The following is an 11,969-nucleotide window of genomic DNA, read 5'->3' on the forward strand; positions in this document are numbered from 1 at the left end:
TAATACGGGACTGAGAGACTTTGTACGATGCACAATTCACAAGTCAAGAAAACAAGGTATATATCATGTAATTTGTGTATTTGCAACTATAATTCTGATTAATTAGGACTTCCAAAAATCAAGAAATCTCAATTTACGAACAATTAGTATAATACAAGAATATAGAACAGCCCATCAAAACATTATATCACTAGGTAACTACATTTCATTAATACTTTAGATATAGAATAGAGCAGAATATTATACATGATAAGAATATTACGTTTATTGTGTAGCTTTAAAGCGGCTAAACTTAATTATAAAACTAAATTTGATTGTACAAAAGCATATCACAAAATATCATTTAATAAATATTCTTTAATCTAAATGTCATATTATTCAACACAAACTGATAAAACTAATCAACTAACATAATAAATTACTGGACAAAACTAAACTATTTAAAAACACTATGTGTTTCCTCTGATATGTGTGGCTTAAGTTGTTCTAGAAGTTGAGACCTGGTTAAAGGTGCTCCTAAACCAGAGTCACGTGGTATGATGACGTCACGTGGTATGGTGACGTCACGTGGTATGGTGACGTCACGTGGTATGGTGACGTCACGTGAGTCATCATCTCCAACTATGTGATGGGTTATTCCATCTTGATCTTCGTTATCAGTTAATCTAGCCCCATAAAGCCTTGCTATTGATAATATTGGCAATGTTAAATCAGCGGAAAAAATGTTCATTTCTTTCAATGCAAACCGCCAATAATCACTAAATTGCTTGTACTTTTTCTTCAGATCGAGGTAAGCCTCTTGGTTTACAATGTAATCGCCCTGAGACGAGACACAAGGTAGTCTGTTGAACAAATCTCTCAGCTCCCCAGGAGTCACTGGAACAGAGAAGCTGTCTCCAAACTCATCAAACGATCCGAACACTTCCTCCTTGAGAGGTCCAGGACAGTGGATGACTAGATGGGGAGGACAGGGGTTGACACTTGTGGAGCAGAGTTTGATCCATGAGATGTCAAGAACGAGGTGCTGACCTTGTTTTATGACATTTCTAACGGAGATGCTCTGTCTGCCACAAAGCACAGTGCAGCCTGGTATTGGAGTTGAAACTGCTGTCCCGCTGTGCTCTTTGATGAATCTTTCTGCCTCTTGTTTGATTACTTCGTCCGATCCACTGAGTACACAGAATTCTTTGTCTTTCAGTGTACTACTTCTAATGACGATACTCTCTATTAATTTAGAGTTTGAAGGGCCTGCAGCTGTTCCTAAACGAGGTTTTTTCTTTGGGGATACGGAGTTGAGTTCAACCTTGGAAACACCACGTTTGTTCAAGGTAGCAATCTTTTCCAACTCCGAAAACTTTGTACAATCAGAGGGAGTCTTATCATCACGGACCCTGACAACTCTAGGGAATCTAACCGTTAAAGGAAGAGCAAAGAAATTAGTGCCCATCAGTTCAGCTCCTCTGACCTCCAGTACCATTGAGTGCTCTGGGTCGATGACTACTGCTGGCTTCTCTCGACAAGATGGACTCAGAATAACATTGCTTGGAAGCTTGTGTTTCTCAAAAGGTATCCAATATGGATCAAGCTTGGAAAGTTTCTGGGCTAGGTCTTCTTTGGTGAGCCCACTGGCGACTTTACAAAACGACGAGTATTGCCCTTTGGAAGTACAGAGACCACAGAGAAAATGACAGATGGTGCCACTGCCACTGTTCTTGCCATGATACCCGCCCAGAATAACGACATCAACAGTATCATTCATTAGTTCGAGGTAATCCGTTTTAATCTTATACCAGCCCCCATCTACACGCTGGTCTGGAGAATAAATAGATTTTGGGATTTTAAGAACTAACCCTTCATCGCCATTCTCAATAGCATTGTTAAGCTCGCTCACAACCTCTGCATGGGTTGAGCATATCGATTGTTTTGAAAGATACAAATAGCCTGTTTTCTCCTTAACAATTTGTTCCAAAACCTTCCTTCTGTCAGAAAAAGGTGACATTGTCAAACTTTTGTCATCATAATAAACAACATCATATGCAACAAAACAAGGTAAAAATCGTGGGTCATCTCTGTGTTTCAGATTTCTAGCATCCTGTCCCTGTGCTTTTGTAATCAACACATTATTCAACAGATCAAACACAATTATCTCACCATCTAGAATACAATTCTTTGCAAGAATATTATTGTGTATGTGTGGCGTTAGAGTTCCACTAGTCTGATCCTTTCCATACTTCTCACTGTATTCAAGAGATCCCCTCGAGAAGTACAAGTAGCTATTTTCAGTCTTGTGAATCTAGGGTAGACAAGGTTTTATAGTACACTAATTACAGTGAGATTGATGTACAATGACCACACTGCATTATGTGTACATGAATACTTGAGCAGTGTATGAAGTAAACAAATATTTTGGTTCAAGTAAGGTCAACTTAATGTCATAAAATCTACACATCATATAAATTTACCTGCATTCTTTCACCATCATACTTTGTTTCTACACAAAACGGTTTTCCTTTCATCAATTGTTCAACGTTATTTAAGTCTGTGACTCTGTCAGCAAGCATTGGTTTAAAAACTCGTCCTAGCACCACATCTCCACACCTGTAGTAACATATAAAATTAATTGAGAGTTGTTTCAGTAACTATACTCAATGAAAAGAAACAGCAGTGTAGCTATTCAACAATAACTATAAATCATCTAACCCTTAACTTACAGTGATGAAAGATTCCCTAGGTTTTCGCAAATCATCTTTAAGTCTGAGCAAACATTGAAGGCTGCTTCAGCATTACTGTCAATGCTCATGAGAATAGCTCTTTCTGAAAAATTAAGATATAATATTTATGAACTTATGTAGATATTATAATTAACTTATAGTTGAAGATTCTACTACATGACAACATTATAAATAACTAGTGTAACCCGGCCTTCGGCCGGGATTTCACTGCCGCAGTTAAAAAGGGTAGGAGTAATTACCCGCTGAGTCAAAACCCGCATTAGGTGAGCAATTCTATTCGGAGTTCCCTCACGTATCCAATAGTATCTGTACCACGACTATTACACCTCATTACTCCCGTCTTAAACCGCTTTAAATCGTTTTAGAAATTAACCCTTATTAACTCCGCACCACACCTGCCTTATATTTGAAAACATACATTACATTGTCGTATGAAAGTAAACAAACCGACCGCAATGAGTGCCTCCCCCCCCCCCCCCCCCCCCCTAATAAACTTAAAGTATTATATGCATAAACATTGTCGTATGAAAGTATGAACTCTCTCTACAGTTTAAACAGACCACAATCAGTGCCCAATCTCATTAAACTATATGAAAAAAATAAGTATAAAGAATAAGGAAAAGGAACGGGAATGAAGCCAATACCAGAAGTGAAACCCCACCAAAGAATAATTGATCCTTAGGTAGACCTGGTGAAATAAAGTAACTGAACTGTAAGTTTAAGAAAAGACGGAAGGAATAAAGGAGAGAGGAAATAATGTTATGTGAACATCATCAGCAGATGACTTGGCACACCGGTTTCGGGGTTTAATACCTGTACCGGTTTAATGTGCCAAGACCCCCTAGCAATCACTCGTCAGTGATCACCTGTTCACGTTAAATGTGATGTCAAGGATGTCGCTGACATCAAGTATACTGTATTTGTACAGAATACTAGGTCGGTCTTTCAGAAGCTTTCTGAATTTACTCTTCAGGAGTCTGTCATTATAACATCTTGAAAGAAGTGTCCTATAAAGGGTGTTGGTAGAACACAGAAAAGAATCAAGGTCAGAGATAATGGAAGAGTAACGAAGGACCTGACCGTAAAAAACATTATAACCAACAGAAGAGGAAATATTACTGTTAGGAAAGGTGTACATGACCACAGGAAAGTTGAAGTCATCAAGTTTGTTGTAAAGCTTGGTGGCGACGTGTCCGGAGTTATTCATCGAGATGTTGATGTCGAGATAGTTTACGGACTTATTGTCGTCACCACTCCTCTCCATAAGCAGGTCAGGTGGATAAATGGACCTGATTAGGTTAGAGAAATGCAAATAGTTCATGGTGTTGAGGTCGTCGACATATCTGCAGTTTCTTGAGAGGAGCTTAGCGAGACCGAACTTCTTTTCTTTGATTAGGCGTGTCATGTAGTTGAATTCACACTTCCCTAGCGAAAGATCAGCGAACTGGCTACTAGAATTCCCTCCCATGGGAATGCCTTTCGTTTGTCTTAAAATCTGATCCCCAAAACAAACAAAAGTGTTAAACAGAATAAATGTAATAGCTGTTTTGAGTTTATCAGCAGAAAAACATAAGTACACTCCTAATATCACTTGCGGAGCTAACCTAATTACCAACGCTACAAAGAGAGCGAATAGGAAGAAAAAGTGAGCCATTTTAGTGGCTCACTCCATAATGTTGCATTAATAGTACAAAACCATCAATTTAGCCACTTACCACCGGCCGATTTTTATAAAATTTGCTTATTGGCTTCGTCAGAGTTTTGTCGGCACTATACCGAAAAAACCAGTACCGTAACTATTACCGTTTTTTTTGTATAACCGTTCGGAAATTACACACAGACAGACAGACACACAGACAGACACACAGACACACAGACACACACACATTTTGGTGTTATTAAGTTGATGCCTCTCTGGGCATCTCAAAATATACTGTATATAAAAATATTCTCATTCATTTATGGGATAATTACCTGATAATCCAAGATGCAACTCCTTCAAAATAATTCTGCAAAGCCACTTCTGATGTAATGGGGACATGTTTTTAGTTAAATTGTTGATGAGATCATTGACTTTCTCATTGTGCTTAACACATCCCATTTGAATACTATCCAACAATGTATTTATTTCTTTTATGGTGAACTCTTTGTTGCCATGGCAGCGATTGCGAAGGATATGGAAGAGTGTGTCTGGTAGATCTTTATTACCTTTGACAGATTTGAATTTGAGGAGTCTCTGAGCTTCAATGCTAGTTTTAGCAACACAAAGGCTATCGATGTATTTTCTGGCAAGAGCATTCTCTTTTAAACCATATGATGATCTCGCTTTGTCAAATTTAGGTAAAATTAACCTTAAAGTCTCATAAACCTCACAATCTGGTAATTGTGACACTTCATGGTAGTAATCTGATATTCTCAGCAGTTTGTCTTTCTTAGTAGTAGTAGTGACAACACTCTCCAGAGTTTGACATAGCCTCGAGAACATAAAGCTAAGTTGTAAATTTATCAGTAATAGAAGAGAGCACAAGAGTAAACAGTGTCATAGCATAGGAACTTGCACTTAATATTGATTTTGGAGTCTACATGCCAAATAGTGAACAAAAACACTGCTATTGGATCTTAGTCATTAATAAGATCAACTTATACTGAAAACCAACGTAGGAATAACTATATTTTGAAACTAGTTATATGACTAGTACATTTGGAAATTCACAGTTTGGACGCCTACACCAGTGGCATATGAAATCATACCAGTCAAGACTGAATGTCTTGCGGTGTGCGGGGTGCCAAGTGAGTGCCTTAAAGTACTACATGGGCCGTTATCTGACCACGTATTCAACGTATATGCTGTTAACATATTTTCGGTCAGGTCACAATACACAAAGTTTCCAATTGAATAAACTTGAAGCAAAAACTGTTGTGTCGACAGATTAGATTCAAGATTGATTTGAAAAAGTCTATACAGCGCTCGATTTTTAACTAGAATATGAACAACGTTTTTAGATGTCCAAGGAGCGTTTTGTATGGCGACTTTCGGCCGGGTGGATATTCATCAATACGCAAATAAACCCCGGACCTCCTTACGTCGTAATTTTCGCGTATTCAGACTGAAAAATGCATGAAGGTTGACGTTGAAAAAATGATTGTTATATATTTGAATTGTAGGTTTATTGTTTGCATGTTTATAAACTATCAAGACGCACGCCAAGTTAGACTCGTCGAGTCATGGAACAAGTATTATATTAAACACTTTCAACCACCATTAATTGAATCAATGGTCAAAAATACGTCTTTTAAGATTTGTCTGGTAATTCTAGTGGAGTGTATCGAGCATAAAATCACCGTAACAGCTTCTAATATTATTCATAAAGTTTTGAATACATAATTATATTAACAAAATAAATTGTTGGAAAGTTGCACATACAATTTTGAAACAAAGATTTAAATTAATACAAATTTAAAATAGATATAAGTATTAAATTGACGATGTCAATTCATCGCAGCTTGGTGAGGCACAATAGCGCATTTTGCCGATCGCTGTGAGAAGCCTCATTGAATGCGCGGCGCGGCACAGTAAGGCATCACGCTACAAATATGAGTACAAATAAATTTTAATAATAAACAACATTTTCGATTTGGCTACGGAAATTAAACAAAAATCAAATGGTTATTTAAACAAATTTACTCATTTAAAATAATCAAATATTTAGTTTGCTCTATCCAGAGCCCTTGCGCTTGCAGTAGCGCGCGCCCGCCTCACTTGTGAGACAACTGACAAGCGCGCCCGCAGTGGCGCGAAAGCACATGGTTAGGTGAAACATTTAGTATGTATTTTGTAAAATATAGTGCACACCCGTGCGCCGTTTAATTTTAAATTAGACTGTAACCTCACTAACTGAAAAATTAAAATATATGTATAATGACGTCACCATTGCTCTGACCAGCTAAACCTTGCGCTTGTAGTAGCGCGCGCCCGCCCGCCTACCGGCTTCCCTTTTCTTTCACATAGCCATGTGTATACGCGTACTGCGGCGGTCGCGCGCTACTGCAAGCGAGAGGGCTTTGGTTAGAGGGTTCCTGCTATTAAATATAATGTACCAATTTAGTATATAATATACCAATTAGCTGTCCAAATGGAAATTATCATTGAGGTTAGCCAATCAAAACACACATACAAATTTGACCATTGTTAATGATCTGGCCCGGCGCGCGCTACTACTTTCTTCGAGAAGAAAGCGGCGCGCGCTACTTCGAAGAAATTTAGACGAGTAACATCAGTCAAATACAAATCAGTTCAATCTTTACAATACAATGGCTATTGTCTGAACACAAAACATGTTTATTGAGGTACGTCCAGATGTATAGTATAGCACAGTATTATGGTTACAGTACACTTCAATATATATGTACTGAATTGGTATTCTAATCCTAAGAACATTCTTGATCTGGGTGTCCAGCGTATCGGGAAGAAACTTACGAGTCATTCTACTATAATAAATAATTATTGGTATTCTGATGTCACAACCTTTAGACAATTCATTGTCGGCAATAGACCGATTACATATACATATCAATCAATTGTTTTTGGACTAAGCACCGACAACAAGCTTACCTCCAAGGGTGACGCTTAGTTAAAACTCAAACAATGCTGGTTTGCCTGCCACAAGATCACCCAAAACTCCGCCCGCTACACAGGTCTGAATGCAAGCTCACTCAAAATGCTCTTCAAAACAGTAGTTCTCACAAAAGTTCTATATGCTGCTCCAATATGGCTAGAGGATAACCTCGATACTTTTATACCAGGCCCAAAGGTCCTCTTGAAGATAAGCGGATTCACTCACCACCCTTCCAAAGATTAGACTCTGTCGCGCTTGGGATACCAAGCATGAAGAAACAAGACGTTATGGAATTCATAAACAAGCAGAAAACATCTCCTTGTAAGAAACAAGACGTTATGGGACACTTGGTGAGAGTTTTATTTTTCTACTAACACTTATTCATTGGGAGTAAGTAAATTTAGTAGTCTTGTGAAGCGATATTAACTATAGAAGAGAAAGGTTTTTGGTCAGAATTGTGCCCTTATTTTAATTACGGGCCAAATTTTTTTGAACCAATCTTTACTCCTTTTTTCTGGTATTCGACCCCTTAAAATCTAAACCTTTAAAAGGGCGAAATTTTATGTCTGGATATTTGTTTAGTTCTGTGGCGTAACGACCGCCCCCGCTACCCCTGCTAGCAGGGGGGCGGCACCTTAGGGGGGCAGCATTTTTCTCTGGATTGTAGGTCTGATTTCACGGAAAAAGCGCCTTATGGGTGTACCTGTCGAATTTAGCTTTCAGTCGACGTGAAACACATATTTGGGGTACCATTTTTCAGTGGCATAACTTTGCCTGTTGGCGCCCCCCGCTCAGTGACGAAAAGCGCCCCCCTAAAATTTTTTGTGTCCCTAAAAAAAAAAAAAAAGGTTGGGTACTTTTTTTCTCGCCCCCTACAGCTTTTTGCGCCCCCCTGAAGCAAAAAAGGGTACCCCAAATATTTTTTATAGGATAGGGGTGGCAAATTTCAATCAGCAGGGGGGCGGCACAAAGTAACGTTACGCCACTGGTTTAGTTACCATTTTAGCTATCATGAATGGTTAAATCTCATTATCTCAGGCAAAAGATAAATATTTGCATGACAAATCAATCGAAGAAGTGTCGATAAAGATAGAAGAGGAAAAACTCAGATCAGAAAATTTGAAGTGGAGAAAGAAAATAAGGAAGAGAGGTAGCTAAATCGCGTTATTTACTTAACGTTACAGATCCAAAGTGGTATCGAATCATTCAGCTATTGTGTAACTTTTGATCTCAATGACACAAATAGCATTCTCGCTCTAATTGCTGCTAGTGACTGAAACATATTATATATTCTATAGAGTGTCTATTCTTCTATTATTATATATATATGTGTTTAAATGATATATTATTTTTCCAGATGGTCGGCTGGTATGGGGAACAGAAGCAATTAAGCTAGAGAATTACCCAGTAATGGTGACAAAAGTGTTTGAAATGCGTTGTAGACACAACGGGGGATCGAAACCAAATAAACCAAATAAACTGGTAATGTTCAATAATTGAGTTTTAACTCAACTCAGGCAAAGTTTTGTACAATTATCCAAATTATTGATATTTTGACCAATATGGTTGAATGCGCATTATATACAATTGGAATATTCCCGGACTTGAAGTAGTATTTAATTTGTATTATTATTTTAAGTAGTTATTTAATTATATAATCTTATAAACACGCACAATGTATATTTATCAGGTCCCCAAGGCCAAGAGACAAAGACGCAGGTTTAAGCCGCTCCTACTTTGTACAGACTGTCCATGTTTGATAAAGCTTTCGGAGTACAAATTGTATTATGAATATCAGGTAAAGAGTTGTGGGAGGGAGTGGGGGAGGGGGAGTTGTGGGGTCGGGGGAGAGGGAGTGGGGGAGTTGTGGGGGAGGTGGAGTTGGGGGAGGGGAAAGGGGAGGGGATTTTTGGAGAGTTGTTGGGAGAGGGGGAGGGGGAGTGGGGAGGGGTACCAGTATCTACATTGGGTTCGTTTCAGGCTAGCACGCCCAGGCCAAGACATCTTGCGCCTCCACCACTGGTGTCTCTGTTATCATGTCTTGCTCGAAGCCCATCCCAAGATTGAATTGCCATTAGCCCCTGTATATCCAGGGGTAGGAGGTGTGTTGGGGACGGTATGAAGAAAGCAATCAAGTGCTGCCTTGAATTTTGGCAAGGTTGGGATAGACTTGATGTCGTGAGGCACAGCATTATACAAAGCAGAGGCCACTGAAGGGAAAGAATGGAACCTCATGGTGTTGGTGCTTTTGTATCTTGATCCGCCAATAGGACAGGGGGGCGGGAGGGGGAGGGTGCAGGGGGAGTGGGGAGTGGGGGAGGGGGATTGGGGGGAGTAGGGGGAGGGAGAGTGGGGGAGGGGGAGTAGGGGGAGTTGTGGAACATGATTTACTTTTTGAAACCCTTGTTTTATTGGTTCCTTACTTAATTTGAATAGTTATTTTCATACTTTTAAATAATTTACGCTAATTTTTCAGTGCTGCTTACAGGGAAATGAATCTGAGCAAAGGTTTTTAATGGAATCGCTGAAAAATAACATCAAGGCTGCTAAATTCCAATTAGTGACTATCATCGAAAGAGTGGAGGAGGCGCATAATCATCCGTTAAATTATAGGGAAGATAGTGTTGTCACTTCCGGTTCGTTAATAACATCTCACTTAAAATCGTGCATTTACTGGGAAAGTCGTTTTCAGACTATCATAATAATAATAATGACAAGTTTAAGGCACTGATAATTGGTATAATATCCACGAAACAAAATTTGTTTAATATTGTAAAAATATAAATTGGTCAATTCATATTGTTTTGTTTTTAGCAAATTAATTTCAGAAAACCACCAAAACTCTGAGCACACTCGGACGTCTACCTGCATCTTTCGTCCTGACCGCCCGTGGGTGACTACTGCAGAGAAAGACATAAAACCGGTCACTAAGGATAAAGCAAGATCTTTAAATGCCGAAAAAATACGAAACATCCTGAAAAAAGACGAAGAAGGTTAATTAAAGCTCTTGAATTGATACTAAGGTTTTTAGTGGATTGTTTGGGAATGGAATCTCCTTAAAGTTAGAAGATTGTCTGGACTGACTGTCTGGAATGATATTCTCATAATATTGGGTTCTGAACACCGTTCCTGCGGTAGCGGATGGAGCACGAGTCCAATTTTACAATTTGCTTTACTTTTCTATGGTTTGCTAACGAATAGAATTTTCAGCTGGGTGGGACAGAAATGTGCCAGATATGACAAGATTAATAGAAGAGCTGAGGATTGAAGATCCAGGCGGGTACTATATTATTAGGAGCGGAGATGGGGACCATGGAAACTCCATGCTCATTTTACAGACGAGTAAGCAATAATTGAAGCATTTTTGGTATAATATCATCCTAAGTTATCCTATCATTATGAATCTAAATTATCTGAAATGTGCCTGTTCAATTCTTTGTAGAAAATATAACTTTGTCAGAGCACTTCACATTATCATGCTCCTCAATAACAGGCTTCATGTGCCAAATGCAGAGGAAATACGTCAAGAACTTGTGTGTTTATTGTGACTCAACGCACAAGGTCGCAGTTAACGAGAATGTTTCATTGTATGTTTTAGCTCTGAAAACAAATACCGGGTTTCAGGTAACTTAAGTAGCACCCTTATTTAAGTTTATATTAGTTTATAAAACATTAGAAATGACATTTTTTAGTGACCTGATATTGCTTGGCGTCATCGGTCGGTAGAATCAGTGAACTAAACAGTAAATATCTGCAGACGATCGCGATTGCTTTTACGATTAACGAGGAGGTGGAAACTGTTCAAGACTACCTCGAGAAGAACATTCGTATCAACCCAAAGTGGAAACTTCTTTCCAGCTCTACAGATTACTGTAATGGTGGGGTAAGAGCTTTCGAGAGGGCTTTTGGGTGCATGCAACACAAAGATCGTGGAGGTAAGAGAATTGATCTCAGTGGACGTCAGTCGTCAAATACAAGATTCTTTGCACTCCGCTCCAGAGCGTTTTGCCCAGATTTTTACTTGAATCGCAGTTAAATCAAGATGTGAGAGTGAAAGTGAAAGTGAAAGTGAAAGTGAAAGTGAAAGTGAAAGACTTTCAACTCAGTTTCTATTTATTATTTCAGAGGTGTTCAGTGGAGTAAAACATCGATCTTGCCTGCTGCGCATTGCCAGGGTTAGTCCAACTGTTATTATTTATTTTGCATGTTCAAAATGTAAGGGGAAAGATGGATTTCTATAATTTAGCAGTTTATTAGCTATGAGCTATGTGCAATGTCAATGCTCCAATCAATTAAGTTTAAAACTCTAACCAAACAAATAAACATGATGATGACAGACATATTTTCAGGCTATACAGGAGTGGATTAAAGAAGAAACGTGACGACGAGAATGAAGTATAGTACAATGTAGATATTGTATTCTCGGTAGTATATAATTAGTAATTTTTAACAATTGTTTGTTTAATTCTGATCTATTCAGAAATTTTGATGTTTATCATAAATTTTACACACAGTGACTTTTTACTCTTTTAAAATATAATGCCTTTTAGTTTTCTATGAGTAGGTATTTTCAATGTTGGCATATGATGATTGTTGAATGCTTTTTTCTCATGGGAAGCAT

The 11,969-nt window shown here is 38.5% G+C and overlaps 3 protein-coding genes across 6 annotated transcripts in view; 1 reads left to right on the forward strand and 2 right to left on the reverse strand.

The window, feature by feature from the left end:
• LOC134812829 (ubiquitin carboxyl-terminal hydrolase 14-like) overlaps window positions 1–11,969 on the reverse strand; it is a 124,820-nt gene that overhangs the window by 35,046 nt on the left and 77,805 nt on the right. The gene's annotated exons all lie outside the window — the stretch shown is intronic.
• On the reverse strand, window positions 338–5,222 carry LOC134813280 (DNA ligase 4-like). Of its 2 annotated transcripts, XM_063820978.1 has the most exons (5): window positions 4,707–5,222; window positions 2,712–2,814; window positions 2,463–2,598; window positions 568–2,293; window positions 338–513 (listed from the first exon to the last, which is right to left on the reverse strand). In XM_063820978.1, the coding sequence occupies exons 1-5, from the start codon at window positions 5,215–5,217 to the stop codon at window positions 437–439; spliced, it is 2,553 nt and encodes an 850-aa protein (XP_063677048.1). In that variant the 5' UTR covers window positions 5,218–5,222; the 3' UTR covers window positions 338–436. The 2 variants fall into 2 exon arrangements, with proteins under 2 accessions (XP_063677048.1, XP_063677041.1); XM_063820971.1 differs by having other exon boundaries at window positions 338–2,293.
• Window positions 7,368–11,958, forward strand: LOC134818863 (uncharacterized). Its single transcript, XM_063828558.1, has 12 exons — window positions 7,368–7,427; window positions 7,536–7,698; window positions 8,387–8,498; window positions 8,706–8,830; window positions 9,039–9,146; window positions 9,825–9,984; window positions 10,177–10,341; window positions 10,559–10,690; window positions 10,842–10,972; window positions 11,106–11,283; window positions 11,474–11,523; window positions 11,698–11,958. Exons 1-12 carry the CDS (start codon window positions 7,378–7,380, stop codon window positions 11,728–11,730), a joined length of 1,407 nt encoding a protein of 468 aa, XP_063684628.1. The 5' UTR covers window positions 7,368–7,377; the 3' UTR covers window positions 11,731–11,958.

This window comes from Bolinopsis microptera, chromosome 1 (genome assembly GCF_026151205.1).
Source record: "Bolinopsis microptera isolate Bmic1 chromosome 1, MBARI_Bmic_1.0, whole genome shotgun sequence".
NCBI classification, from domain to species: domain Eukaryota; kingdom Metazoa; phylum Ctenophora; class Tentaculata; order Lobata; family Bolinopsidae; genus Bolinopsis; species Bolinopsis microptera.